Source organism: Sarcophilus harrisii, chromosome 1 (genome assembly GCF_902635505.1).
Source record: "Sarcophilus harrisii chromosome 1, mSarHar1.11, whole genome shotgun sequence".
NCBI lineage: Eukaryota > Metazoa > Chordata > Mammalia > Dasyuromorphia > Dasyuridae > Sarcophilus > Sarcophilus harrisii.
In genome coordinates, this window is record NC_045426.1 from 382072287 (window position 1) to 382088896 (window position 16610).

Below are 16610 nucleotides of genomic sequence, written 5' to 3' on the forward strand. Positions count from 1 at the left end.
TTTGTTTTTCCAGATGAATTTTGTTAGTATTTTTTCTTGGCAGTTTGATTGGTATGGTTTTCAGATAAGTAGATTAATTTAGGTAGAATTGTCATTTTTGTTATATAGCTCAGTCTACCCATGAGCACTTGATATTCTTCTAATTGTTTAGATCTAACTTTATTTATGAGAAAAGTATTTATAATTGTATTCTTTTGGTTTTGGCTTTATCTTGGCAGGTAGATTTCTAAATATTTTATGTTACTACAATTATTTTTAATGGGATTTCTCTTTCTATCTCTTGCTCCTGGACTTTGTCAGTAACATATAAAAATACTGATGATTTATTTTGGTTTATTTTATATCCTGTGACTCTGCTAAACTTGTTAATTGTTTTTAGCAGGGGTTTTTTTTTTTTTTTTTTTTGATGATTCTCTAGGATTCTCTAAGTATACCATCATATCATCTGCAAAGAGTGATAATTTTTTTTCCTCATTGCCTATTCTAATTCCCTCGATCGCTTTTTCTCATTGCTAAAACTAACATGTCTAGTACTATATTGAATAGTAGTGTTCATAATGGGCAACCTTGTTTTCTCCTTCATCTTACTGGGAATGCTTCTAGTTTATCCCTGTTACATAGAATGCTTGCTGATGGTTTTAGATAGATGGTATTTATCATTTTAAGGAAAACTCTATTCTTGTGCTCTCTAGTGGTTTTTAATAGGAATGAGTATTGTATTTTGTCAAATACTTTTTCTGCATGTATTGATATAATCATGTGATTTGGTTATTGATATGGTCAATTATACTGATAATTTTCCTGATATTGAATCAGCTCTACATTTCTGGAAATAATTTTTTTTGGTCATAGTGTATTATTTTGGTGATAAGTTGCTGTAAGCACTCTGTTAATATTTTATTTAAAATTTCTGCATCAATATTCATTAGGGAAATTGGTTTATGATTTTCTTTCTCTGTGTTGGCCCTTCCTGGATTAGGTATCAACACCACATCTGTCATAAAAGGAATTTGGTGGGATTCCTTCCCCTGTTTTTCCATATAGTTTATGTAGTGTTGGAAATAATGTTCTTTAAACAATTGGTAGAATTCACTTGTAAATCCATCTGTTCCTGGAGATTTTTTCTTAGGAAGTTCATTAATGGCTTGCAAAGCTCTTATTTTATAGAAAAGGAAACTAAGATGCAGAAGAGGCAAAAAGATTTGGCCTGTCACAGGGAGTAAAGTAATGAAGGCAGATTTTGAACTCAAGTTCTCTGATTCTGAATCACTTGCTTTTTCTCCTCATAACCTAGATAATTTCTTAGAACAATTGAGTGTAAAGACAACTCTTACATTATAATGGGGAATATGAGACAGAAAGTATTAGTTCCTGGCAAGTAGACCTAGCATTCTAATCAAATTCCTCACTCTTTCAGAAAGAGTAAAGTAATGCATCTCAGACAAACAGATCTTTGTGCACTCTTTCCTCTACATCTTTTTAGACAAAGCTACCAATGACGTTGTCTTCCTAGTCACTTCACCTGTGTATCCAGTAACTTACTTTAGACCTCATTTGACAATGTAGGGAATTCAAAGCAAACAGAACCTGTTCAAAAAGAAATTTGACACTGAAAGGAAAGGCAGGTAGGTAACCAAAATGAAGAACACACACAACAGTCACATGTTAGGTGTCTAGTATGTGAAAAGATATCAGAGGAAGTGAGACATGATATCCTCTCCATTTAAGAAAAAAGAATCTTCTTTTTTGCTGTTTCTTTTCAACCTGCCATTCCTTTTTCTTCCTGTGCTCCCTATCCTTGCTATAATATATTACAAGATGACTTTGGAGCAAATCTTCATAGAAAGCTAAACATTCCCATGTCAGTGAATAAAAACATATAATTTGTGAAGTTTGTGTTGTTTCCCTAATTTACTGCAGTTCACAGTAAATTATCTGGCTTGATCCATTCCCCCTCCATCCCCATTTTAGAACAAAATAAATTCATATAGGTGGCAAGTTTATGCTAAGAAGAGGGAAAGAAAAAAATCATTCTGCTACATGAGCAGAACCATATCTAGCAATTCTGACTTCTGGATTAAGTAGAAGAATGGAAAATACTAAAAGTCCATTTCTAAGAGAACCATTGTGAAAAGGGAGTGAGAGGTCCAGACAGTGGAATAAATCATCTGATATGTGCCTGCCAGAAAGAACAAGAGAGTAGAATTCCATATTATAAAGGCATTTTGTTTGCTTATTTTGTCTTTCTCTATTTTAAGCATTAGAGCTATCTTTGATATAAAGAGTTTGGTAGAATGTATTCTTTCCCAATTTTGTGGAAAAAATTATATATAGTATAAGTATTAACTGTTCTATAAATATTTGTGTAGGATTTCTAATTTATTTTAAATATTAGTAGGGTTGCTCCTGAATGGTTGCACATTTTCTTAATTTTGGTAACTTAGAACAAATTCTTTGTTGCCACAACCTAGTTGTACTTATACATGTGAACATCTGCCCCATTTGCTTTAAAGTCTTGTATGATTACAGAAAATGTGGAGCTAAGAAGTCCTGCATTCCATGTCAAACCTCCAGTGTTTCATTTCTATTGGAAAAGAATTGTTACTACTGTGGTAAATCTCTAAACTTAAAAGTTAGCATTATTTGCAATGGGAAATTCTAGGAGCTTTCTGAATAAAGGAGTAAATCATGATTTTCTCTTTTTCTAGTTATTTGATATAGTTATAAAAATATTACAGATAACAATAAGAGAACAGAAAGAAATTTAAAGGCAAAGAGGAGAAAATACTATCTACTACTTGTGAATCATAGTGGTTAAGAAAACCCCAGAGAATCACCAGAGAAACATTGAGAAAATTAAGTTTCAGTAAAATTTCAGAATAACAAATAAAATACATAAAAATTATTAACTATTTTATATAGGAATCAGAAATATTAGAAGGAACAATCTACAAATGTAGTGCTATACCTTAAGTATACTTTCTGGAATTGATAAAATAACAGCAAAATTCACTTGAATGAACAAAAAGGCTGAATCTCAAGAATGGAAAAAGCTAGTTGCAAAGAGGTAATAGAATTTGCAGTTCTCAGATTATATTGTAAAGCAGCGCTCATGAAAACTATTTGGTCCTGGGTTAGAAAAATAGAAGAGTGGATTGGTAGAATTATCCAGGTATAGAAGAATCACAATTGAATTCAGTAACTCAGTGTTTGTAAATCCCAAAACAATTACTTGAGATAGGTAGATAAATGGAATACTCTCTCTTATGAAAACTCCGTGGAAATTTTCATCTATACCTAGAAAATTCTAGCAATCTATTCCTCTCTTTTTCTAACTTTAGCTTAAAAAGGCCAAGATCTCCCTTGTATTCAGAGCCATCTCCAGTCATCCTGATCTATATCTGGCTTTGAACCCCAATGGTTTTGGAAGGGAAAGTGAGGCAGGTGATTTTGCACAGCCTTCTCTCACTTAAATCCAAATCACTTGCAAGTCATAGAATCATCTGCATGATGTCATGGTCCTCTTCAAGAATGAAGGACAAACAACAACGACCACCATCTTGAAAATCATTCTGGCAGAAATTAAGTTCATATTAGTATTTTACATCACTATTATTATCATCATACATAAATACATATATCACTATAAAATTTCAATAAACATGCACATATATATTTAATTTGATCCTCATAACTCTTGAAGGTAAGTGCTATTATTGCTTCCATTTTACAGATTAAAAAACTGAAGCTGAATAATTTTAAGTGACTTGCTCAGTCATCTGATATCTGAGTATCTAGGGCAAGATTTGGACTTATGTCTTCTTGACTTAAGACACTGAGAGGATTAATGATGCCTTTGACAGAAATAAGGAAGTTTGAAAGAAGGAAGAGTTTAGAAGTAAAAATAGTGAGTTCACTTTTAGACAGGCTGAGTTTAAGATGTTAGGGACATGCAACTTGAAATGTACAATATGTATTTAGTAATCTGAGATTAAAGCTCAGGAGAGAAAAAATAAAAGTTATCCCTTTTACATCATGACTTTGGATTATGGTTTTGATAAATCATGGATTGATATAAGAATTTTGGGGGTGTTTTGTGGAAGCCACAAATGTCATGCGGTCTGGTAGGTGACAGAGTCTATGAACAGATATTTACTTCAAATTTTACAATAAGATACCATACCCCATTCAATACCCCACAAATGAAAAAGAAAAAAATCAGACTTCTCTGGTATGAAGGGAGAGTTGAGAAATTTTCATGGATTTTCTGAATCACAAGAGCACCACATCCTCAACCCCCATGATGTGGAAGGGATAACTGTATTACAATGACTATAATATTGTAAATGAAAAGAAAAAATTGCAACTGGGTTCTGTATAATTACTAATGACCAAGCTTGTCCTAAGAGAATAGTTGAGAAAATACACCTGCTTGACTGATTTTAGAAAAGCCTAGAAAGACTTACATGAACTGATGCTGAGTGAAGTGAGCAGAACCAAGAAAACATTGTACAAGTTACAAGTTTATGTGATGATCAACTGTGATGGACTTGACTCTTCTCAACAATGTGGTGATTCAAGGCAGTTCCAACAGACAGGATGTAAAATGCCATTTGCATCCAGAGAGAGAACTTTGGAGACCGAATGTGGATTGAAACATAATATTTTCACCTTTTTGTTAATGATGTTTGTTTTCTTGTATTTTTTTTCCCTTTTGATTTGATTTTTCTTATACAACATGACAAATATGGAAATGTTTAAAAGAATTGCACATATTTAAACTTAACCTGCTTTCCTTCTTGTTAGGCCTTGGAGATTATTGATGTGGACTACCTTATAGACTGCCAGCTACTCTTTAATGTTGGTTAGTTTTGTTAATGTTTCCCTCTCCCTTTCCCCATTTTTATAAAGAATGACTCACTGATTAGAGGGAAAGGGCTATATTTAGAAATGAAGGCATTATAAAAGAAATTCACCAATAAAAGGTTACAGTTTTTTAAAAATAGTAATGGCTATACCAGCCCTGAAGTCAGGAGGACCCGAGTTCAAATCTGATCTCAGACACATAATACTTCCTAGCTGTGTGACCCTGGGCAAGTCACTTACCCCCAGTTGTCTCAGCAAAAAAATAAACCAAAAAACCACCAAAAAAAAATAGTGATGACTAAAAGTATGAGGGTAAATGGGCAGCCAAATATGGAGGCAGCAAATGTTGATGTTTGGGGGATTAGATCACATTTTTCACTTGCTTCAGGATCTCTTGCCACATTACTTATAACCATGGATGGCTTTACAACCACCTTCTCTTTGTGATATATTCTTCCTGATAATGGTATTAACTTGCAGGGCTACAGACTACTTCCTACTACTATCCTCCTTATGTCCGGATTTGGTTTCAAGAGTAAACTTTGGTTTGACTTCCCATGGTCTCTGATTTACTCTCTTAGATATCAAATTGGACCATACCCCCATGAGTTTATATAGGGTCCTGGTGATTGCTGTTAATCACCAACAGCTTTGAAGGCAGAAATTAAACACCCCTTGCCTTTAAAACAATGATACATTTGCTTGATTAGAAAGTTATTATGATATAATAAGCTTTCTTTTACCTTCCTTTCCCCTTTCAAAGCCAGAACTAAATATTCAAGGAGATAGGTGGCTTAGAAGTCAGTCTTTCAGAGAAATTCACAAAAATCATACAATAAATGCAAGTTATAGAAAAAATAAATCCAAGAGTATGGGTTGATAAAATCCAAGCTCATAAAATATACTATGGAATAAGTTATTTTCCTCATTACAAAAGATTACTATTAGTGAGTAAATCTCCAAGTGCATTTATAGAAAAAAATTAATCTATATTTTATGTCATTTAAAATGAGCTACACTTTTTTTTTATTATAGCTTTTTATTTATAAGACATAAGCATGGGTAATTTTTCAGCATTGACCCTTGCAAAACCTTCTGTTCCAACTTTTCCCCTCTTCCCCGCCCCCCCAGATGACAAGTAGATCAATACGTTAGATATGTTAAAATATATGTTAAATGCAATATATGTATACATATTTATACAGTTACTTGCTGCACAAGAAAAATCATATTTAGAAATAAGTTAAAAATAACCTGAGAAAGAAAACAAAAATGCAAGCAGACAAAAACAGAAGGAGTAGAAATGCTACATTGTGGTCCACATTCATTTCCCATAGTTCTTTCGCTGGGTGTAGCTGGTTCTCTTCATTATTGAACAATTGGAACTGATTTGGTTCATCTCATTGTGGAAGAGAGCCATGTCCATCAGAAGTGATCATCATATAGTATTGTTGTTGAAGTATATTAATGGTCTGGTTCTAGTCAAAATGAGAAAAAGAAAGAAATTGTGACCTATTTCACAATGATCTCACAGTGAACATTTATATTTCAAGTTTTTGTTATTGGTACTATCCTTGAACTACTTTACTATACTCAGCAATCTGATTTAAGTATTTATTTTTGCAACTCAGACAACATAGAAATAGAATAAGAGTTCCTAACATGGATAGTAATGGCAGTTCCACATCTAGGACACTGCAGCTATCAAAAGAAGATTTCTCAACACAATGATACAATTTTTGGAAGGGACACCATTTTCTTGTGATGATCATGTGATTTTGCCTTTTTAATTTTCTTTTTTAATCAATAATACTACACTCTCCTTTTTTTTTTTTACCAGAACTTAAAATTAGCATATTGGATTTCTGTTTCACTGATTTTGAATTCTAATGTTTCAAAATTCAAGAAACAAGAAACTCAAGATGTCTTGTGGAATTAGCTAAACTTTACTTTGTGATAAGTAGAACTTGAGTAAGAAGTAGGGACTCAATAAGTGCAGAGTTAACTAATCTAAATTTAGTAATGAGCAGCAAGGTGTTGGACCTAGAGTCAGGAACTTCCTGAGTTCAAATATGGCCTCAGCTGTGTGACCCTGGGCAAGCCAATTAACCCTATTTACCTCAGTTTCTTCATCTATAAAGTGAGCTGGAAAATGAAATGCAAATCACTTCAGTATCTTTGCCAAGAAAACTCCAAGTGAAGTCATAAAGACAATTAAACAAAAATGAAAAGTTTAGTAAGTTTGTTTAAAAATCTAATTCTCCTATGCAGAATGAATTATCATTGGAGTCAGGAAGACATGGATGTAAGTGTTACCTCTGATACTTAGAATCATAGATTTAGGGTTTAAAGGACTTAGAAGCCATTGAATTCACACACACACACACACACACACACACACACACACACACCATTTTACTTATAGATGAGAATATTGAGGCACAACAAAATTAAGTGATTTATCCAAGGTAACACAGTAAGTTTCTGAGATAGAATTTGAACTCATCTTTCTCCAAAGCCCAGCATTTTGTTCACTTTGTCACATGGGCAGGTCATTTAATTCTTGCTAAGCCCAGCAGCTCTCTGATACTATAAATAGATAGCAATTGTGAATCTTCAATGACAGAAGGAATTTCCCTCCTAGAAATTTTCAATAACCAGGAAATCACCAATCCAAATAAAAAACTAAACATACTAGTTTTACAAACTCATTTCATTGTATTCTTGGGTGTATGTGTTCACTAGTTAATATTCCTGTGTCTTGGCAGGAAGTAGAGTGTATAAGAGGCATGCTAACCTCACAAGACAATGGACAGAGTTTTTTGTTTTCCCAATGGATGGATGCCTTTGTTTTCACTGACTTGTATGTCTCTCTCTTCTTGGCTTTCAGGCAAGGTACACAGGCCTCATTTTCTACCATGAAGGCTGGCCCCTGTGCATCCATGAAAAGGTGGTGGTACAGCTAGCATCCCTCCACAAAGTACGGCTCAAGCCAGGAGATTTCTATCTGCAAGTTGTTGCAGGGGGAAAACAATCTGCCAAACTGGTTCTGAAATGCCTTGCCCAACATGGACAAGGAATGGAAGAATTCACTGTACCTGAAACCATGTATGGATGTATCTTCACAGCAGAATTTTTGGAAAATGTGAACTGTGACAGGACCAACTTTCCCTTGCAAAGTTGCTTGCTGACCACAGGCACAGTGGTCTACCGTACCCCATGGAGCAACATTATGAACCCCATCTTTGTTCCTACATCTGAAACCATCCTTCATAATTATTCTAGTAGCCCGGTGCTAAACTCATTGAGTCTCCACAATCTGGATTCCCATTCACCCACGCAAACCATGGAGAGCAACCATTCTCAAGGTAGCTCTACTTCCAATGACACTGGCTGCACAGTCATGGAAGCCTCACTGTCCTGCAGCCGTGGAAGCTCAGGCAGTGACCTGTCCAGCCCACTCCATTCCCCTGAATGTAGAACTGAATTAGAAAGTCCCCGAACCCCTATTGGGGATTGTGAAGGCGAGTATGTAAACCTTGCCGTGTTTGCTCATGAGTGTTCTAGTTTAGAGAGGGAACTATCTGAATCCCCTGAGATATGTAAGGAGGCAGATAGAGCACTCCATGTTGAGGAATTATCTGACACAGTAGAGGAGAAGAAGACTGGCCTAAGAAATATTACTTTCAGCACAGACTTGAGCAGTCCATGTGCTAGACGGCGGCAGCTGAGAGATTCTACTTATTTTGAGACCAGACGTCTATTTCGAAAATCATACATGGAAGCCTTACAAAACCCAATGCACCTTGGATCCAGTTCAGAGGAGTCAATAGCCGAGGAAATCTCAGACCAAATTGTTCATTCACCTAAAGTGAATGATGAACAGACAGCATTTGCTAGGGCTACTGCTGAACCAACTCAGAAGGAGCATTATCTTTCTGAGAGACTTCTCCCTAAGGAAGAATTAAGAGGAAACATGAGTCCTAAGTCTTGTTCCCAGCCATCAGAAAAGTGGCTTGGACCTGGTGGATCTTCTTTAGTGTCTGGAAAAAGGGTTATTCCTAGGAGGTCTCAATCCTTGGATCGATCCCACAAAAGTTCCCAGGATAAAGGACATGACCCCCGTCGGGCCTCAGATGATTCATCAAATGTAAATCCTAAAAAGCTCTTAAATGGACAAGCTTTAAGCCCTGAAAAGGTGGACCCCAACAACCACTTCTGCATCACTGTTAAAAGTCACAAATGCACCAAAGAGGATGAAGGTAAGGGGAGGGAGGGAGATGGGGGGAGGAAAGGAGAGAGAGGGAGGGACAAAAGGAGAAGGAGAGAAGGAGAGAGAGAAAAGGAGGGAGCAAGTGAGAGGGAGGGAAGGAAGGAGAGAGAAGAGAGAAAGAAAAGAGAGAAGAAAGAAAGAAAGAAGGAAAGGGAGAAGAGTGGAGATTATTTTACAGATAACTTTTTTTAGTCAAAATTCCACATAAATTTTAACTCATTCACTTATTCAACTTTCTAAGTAGGCCTTTGAGATGTGTTATTTATTTAATCACTTTTCACAGATCAGTTTGACAATACTCTGCAATCAGATAAGTTATCAGTGTTCTGATTATTCCTTATATATAACAAACATACATATATGCTTACAGACATGGGCACGTGTAGAAAAGATATCCAAGAAAAAAAAAAAACCTTAATGGGATAAATATTTTCTTAGCCTCATCTAGAAGTTTAGGAATTGTTTGTCTTTTTTTTTTTTCATACAGCTCTCTAATGTATAATGTGTGATTTTGATAGAGATTTTGAGGTAGAAAACATAGAAAAGATGTGCTAATATGGTGAATAAATTCCAACATTTTTATTTAAATAAAAGGGCAGTAATGCTTTGGAAATGACCTCAGTAAAGACTTCATAAAGATCAGTTATTGCTTGATGCACAAATTTCTGATGAGTCTTTTCAAATTTTGGTTAGCCAGGTGCTGAAATGATTGTCATATAGTATTCTGAAGTGATTCTGGCCCTTCTACATCATAGAACCGATCCCATTTAAAACCAATACATCAATAAACATTCACTAAATATCTACTACACATGTTTAGGCATGATACTAAGGAACTAGAATTAGATATAGCACATATGCTAGAGGCTCAGATAAAGTTTTCCATTATTTGAATTCTTCATTTATTAAAGTTGATGCTTAAAAGCATTTTAATAAGAAGTCAAGGCAACTCTTTATATGGTCTTAAATTACATTTTTTAGCTTGTTGCTGCAGTTGCTGACTTCTGCTTTTTAGGGTAAAATGTATCTATTTTTTCCTTATAGCATAGCAAAAAAAACCCAAAAAAACAAAAAAAAACAAAAAACCCAAGACCAGGATTAGGATATTCATTGATTAGAATTCTGTTTGCACTTCTATTACTAATGGTAAACAGTTGTCAACCTTATGTCTTTATTGCAAATGCTAGTATGAAAAAATGCTATGTAAACCTTGTAAAATGTCTCTGGAATGAAATTCAAATATGTTAACATTTGCTAATAATGAAAAGAGTACTAGACCTGGAATAAGAGAGCTTGGAGTCAAATAATGTTCCTGATACTTATAACCAGTGTGACCTTGGGTGAGAATTTTTTCCCATGTTTGGTATTTTATTTTCCCCAGTTAAATGTAAAACAACTTTTATATATTTTTTTAAACTTTGAGTTCCAGATTCTCTTCCTTTCTCCCTATCTTCACCATTGAGAAGACACATATGAAGTTATGTAAAACATTTCCATAAAAATCATGTTGCGAGTGAAAACATAGATCTTCCTCTCTACTCCCCCCCCCCAAAAAAAAAACCCTTCAAGAAAAAAAAGTGGGAAAAAATGTGCTTCAGTCTATATTCAGACACAATCAGTTCTTCCTTTCTCTGGGTGCAGATGGCATTTTTTATCATAACTCTTTCAGAGTAGTCATAGATCATTGTATTCCTGGGAATAGCAAAGTTATTTACAGCTGATCATCCCCCAACTTTGTTATTACTATGTGTATAATACATTTCACTTTGCTTGAACTCATAGAGGAATTTCCAGATTTTTCTGAGAGCAAAGTACTCATATTTCTTGTAGGACAATAATATTCCATCATAGTCATATGCTACAATTTATTCATCCATTCCCCAATTAATTGGCATTCCTCTTAGAAAGGAGCTGCTATAAATATTTTTGTACCTATAGGGAATTTTCTTTTTTTAAAAAAATCTCTTAAAAAAATTTTTTTTTAAATCTCTTGGAATTCATTCCTAGTAGTGATATTGTTAGGTCAAAAGATATGCATGATTTTATACCCCTTTGGGCATAGTTTACATCTTTTGATCAATTATCAATTGGAGAATAGCTCTTATTTTTTATAAATTTGACTCATTTTCCTATACATTTGAGATATGAGGCCTTCAAAAGAGGAGCTTGCTTCAAAATTCTTTACGTAATTACTATTGCTAACTGTATTTTCCCACAGTTTATCCTGTTTTCTCTTTCCTTTCACCCTGTCCCTTAGATGAGACATTTAATCTCCCTGTGCCTCAGTTTCCTTATTTGTAAAACAAGATTTGACCTTTGCGATCTCTTCTAGCTTTAAAGATATGATTCTGTGATCCTATAAAAATTAAAATAGACATCATTTCCCTGGGTCTCAGTTTCTTCATTTCTAAAACAAAAGGGTTAGACTGGATGATCTCTAGGATCTCACCCAGATTTTGACAGTCTATGGGTATAGTAAAGAGAAAAGAAATAAATGGTTAGCTTTTCCAAAGGAAGTATAAATAAGATCCTTTTTAGGATCTTGCTCATTAGGAATTTCCTCATTTAGGAATTTGCTCATTAGACTCCTTGCATGTACATTGTCTTGTATGGATTTATACATTAGTTGAGCCCAAAGGAATGAGAGAGCCTAGAACAATACTGTTTGCTAACAGTCACAGGCACGGAATTTTCTCAAACAATTTCTTTTCATGGGTAATATTAGAATTCAAGGAATTCCAGTTTATTCTTTTCCTCTCCTCAGGTATTTGTAGAATAAGTATATATATATATATATATATATATAGAGAGAGAGAGAGAGAGAGAGAGAGACAGAGAGACAGAGAGACAGAGAGAGACAGAGACACAGAGAGAGAGAGAGAGAGAGAGAGAGAGAGATACACACATACACATATATATGTATATATATATATACATACAGATATATGTATATATGTAGAAGATATATATGTATATGTGTGTGTATATGTTTATTGCTAGGCTACTCAATTCAGGAAATAGACAGTGGATTTAGTCCACAGTACTCCCCTGTAACATTTATGTTTCCATTTCCTGTTCTCTGAGGTTTTGGAACTTGGATGCCTAGAACATAATCCCTTAGCTTCCAGATCTGGCCAGTCACTTTATTCTAATATTGAGTGGAATTTACTTCTGAAGCAAAGTCTCTTTTTATAATGCTTTCCTGCTTCTTATTTGTTGTGATAGTAAGAAGAAAGGGCCACCTTGATTGCTTTATATTAGAAATTCTTATCCTTTTTATATCTTGGATCCCTTTAGCAATTTGAGGAAATCCTGTGGACCCCTTCTAAGAATAATCTTTTTAAAAAATATATAAAATAAAGTGCATAAGATTGCAATTATACAGTTATCAAAAGTCTTTTCCCCCAATTTAACAAATATTTATTAAGTAATTATGTGTATACTATTCAAAGATACAAAAGCAAATACAAAAGAAATGAATGAAACAAAAGCCAAGCTCCTGAACTAAAAGAATTTATTATATTACATTCAAATGTTATTTTGATAGATAAACCAAAATTCTTTCTTTATTATATAGACTTTCTTTTTTTTTTAATAATAGCTTTTTATTTTCAAAATACATGCAAAGATAGTTTCAAAAGTCTTTTTTTTAAAGTGAGTTCAGGGGCTACTAGATGATGCAACAGCCCTGAAGTCAGAAGGATCTGAGTTCAAATATTGCCCCAGACATGCTAACACATCCTAGCTGTGTGAAAAAAAAAAGTTCAATCTATTATTGAAGTGCAATATATTAAAATTTTAAAAATCCCTATCATTTTCTCATGGATATATCAAGGTAACTTAATTCCTTCTAAATAAAAAAAAATGATCACAGAAGAGCTGTAAGAAAGAAATTTCCAATTCTGCACGATTCTAATATCTGCTAGACTAGCAATGCTCTCCTGTGCAATTATCATTAAGTCAGTGGTAGAAAATGATAACCACCATAAATGAGGACTACATGTACAAGCCTGTAAGAACCTGTCAAGAGGTTTTTGAGAAATGAGATTATTGATTTCATTTACTTGCCTTGGGTGTGTAGGGGTTGAGCTAAAAGATTATGACCATAAATCTATTACTTTAGGATTTAATCCTTTTATCTTAGACTTCTGTTCATCTTCAGGAAATTTACTTGCAATCAGTAGAACCAAAGAACATCAGAGCTGGAAAGAACATCTATTTCATTTAACCCAGACCCCTTATCTTATACCTGACTGGACCCTGAAGTTGGTAGATAAAAAGTGGCTTGTCTAGAACTATCAAATTGATTAATACCGTTAATACTAGAACCTATATCTCCTGGATCCCACTCCCCAGCTTTCAGTCAAACAACATATGCTGCTGTATTGATCAAGATCAGCACAATTCTCTTGGGAATACCAGTTCTGGAACCCTGACATTTAGAATCAGCCCTTGGTGGTGCCATGATGTTTAATGCTTTCATGGCTATTTTTGTTATTCCATTAAAGAAAGAAAATAAACAGCTGAGATATTCTGATATCCCTAAACTGGAATGCAACTTTTTAGTTATTTTTCCACTCAGGAAGATCTGCTTAGGCAGACCTGTCACTATTTTTTCAGCTTACTTGCTATATCCATGATGTCATCATGAGAGCACTTCCTATGCTGGTACAAATCATAGCTTATATCTAACTTCTCTTTTTGTTAAGTTATTTCCCATGCCTTCCTTTGTATCTCCATGGTAGAACTTCCTGGAAGTCTTTCTTTTGGATTTTGAGTTTTCATTTCCTGAGGTAGCCCTTGAGCCACCTGCTTCTTATTCTACTCGTACATTTTCTTCATATTATCTTTTATGTCACTTCTTGTATGCAAATCATCTTGGGTAACATTCTACAATCTATTTGCAGCCACCATGCAGATATCAATTATCCTTTGGGTCATACATTGTTGACCCTTAGTAATATTTCATGGTTTATAACCATCTAGCATCACTGGGGCACTGACAGAGGTAATGAATAATGAGCAAGTTTTGAAATTAAGAAGATTTGGGAGAAAGTTTCACCTTTAAACCCTATTTGAAGTATGATTTTGCCCAAGACACTAGACTTTCCATTGCCCTCAGGCAATGTTCTAAGACTGTAAGTTGCAAAGAAGGTAACAATCTGCACTGGTAAAGGAAGTCCCTTAATAGCAAATTACCATGATGGTACAATCACAAGCTCAATACAAGGAAAAAAAAAAAAAAGAAAAGCATCATTAAGAAAATTATTATTATTGTAGTTATCATCTGTGGTGACCACTTGCATTGAACTATCCATGCTCTTTTGCCTTATCCTTTTAATCATTAATAACATTGTGAATTGCTTGCCCAGTGCTACATGTGAAGTATATGACTATAAGACAAAGTTTATTTTTGAATGTATACATTATACACATATCCTTATTCATTTATTTCTATATAAACTATTTTTCGAAATCATTCTTCAGATTTTCTGATGATGTAAGTCTACTAACATATTACATCCATTAGATATTTATGTGATTAAATTAAGAGTTATGTGATTAAAGTAAAAGAGTAGGGAACAAGGCCTAGAAGATTTAGTAGAGACAATGAATAAAATTAGTGATATTCTCATTAGAGCTCACATTTGGTCTAATTTGTATGGATAGATATTATTTGTTTAGTAATGAGTTGAATTAGTTAGATTTATAGAGTTTGAATTCACTTTGGAAGTCAGTGTTTAGAGGCTGAGAGAATTAGACATGGAAATAAAATGATAATGGGTAAGGTTGAAATACCTATGATAGTAGGGGTGATGAACAGGGCAAATAGATTTTCATTGATTTTTTTTTCTCAATGAAGTGGTAATTCTGGAAGTTTAATGATATTGTCAGGAGGGAAAATAGAAATTAGTTGTTGACTTGTTATTTTTAGTTAGTATGCAGAGAATAGTCCAAGGATGATTAGGATAATGATTAAGAATAATATAAAAGTATTGATTTTGAGGAGTGATTAGAGCTCTTTAAATATTTAAATATTACACTTGCTTCTCAAAAATGACTATTCTGGAAGATCATTTAAAAAAAAATTTTAAGTGATTATTTCTAAGACAAGAGGTATAAAACTGTGATTAGAACCACAACTTTCTGAGCATTGACCATAATTGATATCTGGGCAGGTTAAGGTTAGAGTGGCTTGATTTAATTGTTCTGGGATAGTGTCTGCCTTTTAAGTCTAATGATAGAACAGCTCGTGTGTGGAGGACTTTTTCTGATAAAATTAACATTCAAATTGGGACTTTTATAGGGAGAACTACTCAATTATCAACTTCTAAGAGTCAAAAATGATCAGATAAAAAGTCTTGAGTTGGGATCATGTACGAGTCAAATCTAAGATCTTAATAATCAATATATTCATAGCTTCAGTATCATTGGTGACCCATAGATTTGACTGTTAAATAGGGTTATACATTTTATCCATTGTATAAAGAATGCAAAGAGAAGGTAGGGCAATTAGTACTAAGATAACAGAGGTCATAATCATTCAAATTGTTTCCATTTCTGGGCATCTTATGGTACTTGTTAGCTTTGTTATTAGTATTAAAATAAGAACATATAGGGGGCAGCTAGTTGGTATAGTGGATAGAGCATCAGTCCTGAAGCCAGGAGGACCTGAATTCAAATCTGGCAGCAGACACTTAACACTTCCGAGCTGTGTGACCCTGGGCAAGTCACTTAAACCCAATTGTCTCAGCAAAAACAAACAAACAAACAAAAACCCAACAACAAAACAAAAACAAAAAATATATATAGTACTAATGAGATTATCAGGAAAGCAATTATTAGTGTACAGTCATGGAAGTACATAAGCTTTTCTATAATAGGAGATTTGGTGTCTTAAAAGCCTAAATGTATAGAATAAGATAAGTTGATCAGTGGAATAATCATTAATGTCACTAAAACGTAGAGTGGGATTGCTGGATGTTCCAGCCATTTCAAAAGTTTAATCAGTTGGCTACATTTAAAGTTTAATCCATGCTGGCTTGAAATGGTTGTATTAGACAATACTATTGGCACGAGACAAAACATGAAGCTCAAATAACTCTTATAAGTTGCCTCAACATTTCAAATACTCTGTAGCTCTATTAGAAAAGCTATCTATTGCTTCATATATATGATTATGCCAAGAACACTTAATTAACTGAATAATATACTTTTATCTGGATGAGCACACAACGCTGATTATTATCAGTAGTTGACATGCTATAGTTGGCAAGCCTATTTTGGTAATCTCAATTTTAAACTTGATCCTTTTTTTTTGCATTGTACCCGTGGGAAATTTTCCTAATAGGGATTCATTCTATTCCGCCTCTTGTTCTCATTTTCTTTATGGGACGTAATGGGGTAGAGTGGGAAGAATACTGGCAATAAACTCAAAACTTATTACTCCTAGACTCATAACTCCATCTCA

General features: G+C 34.1%; 1 protein-coding gene across 4 annotated transcripts in view; it reads left to right on the plus strand.

Annotated features, from left to right (window-relative positions):
• The window catches only part of PLEKHG4B (pleckstrin homology and RhoGEF domain containing G4B), a 199842-nt gene that overhangs the window by 84695 nt on the left and 98537 nt on the right, over positions 1 to 16610 (plus strand). For all 4 annotated transcript variants that reach the window (XM_031946067.1, XM_031946065.1, XM_031946066.1 and 1 more), the window contains exon 3: positions 7757 to 9128. In XM_031946067.1, the coding sequence (XP_031801927.1) occupies positions 7757 to 9128 (1372 nt within the window). The remainder of the gene's footprint in view (positions 1 to 7756; positions 9129 to 16610) is intronic.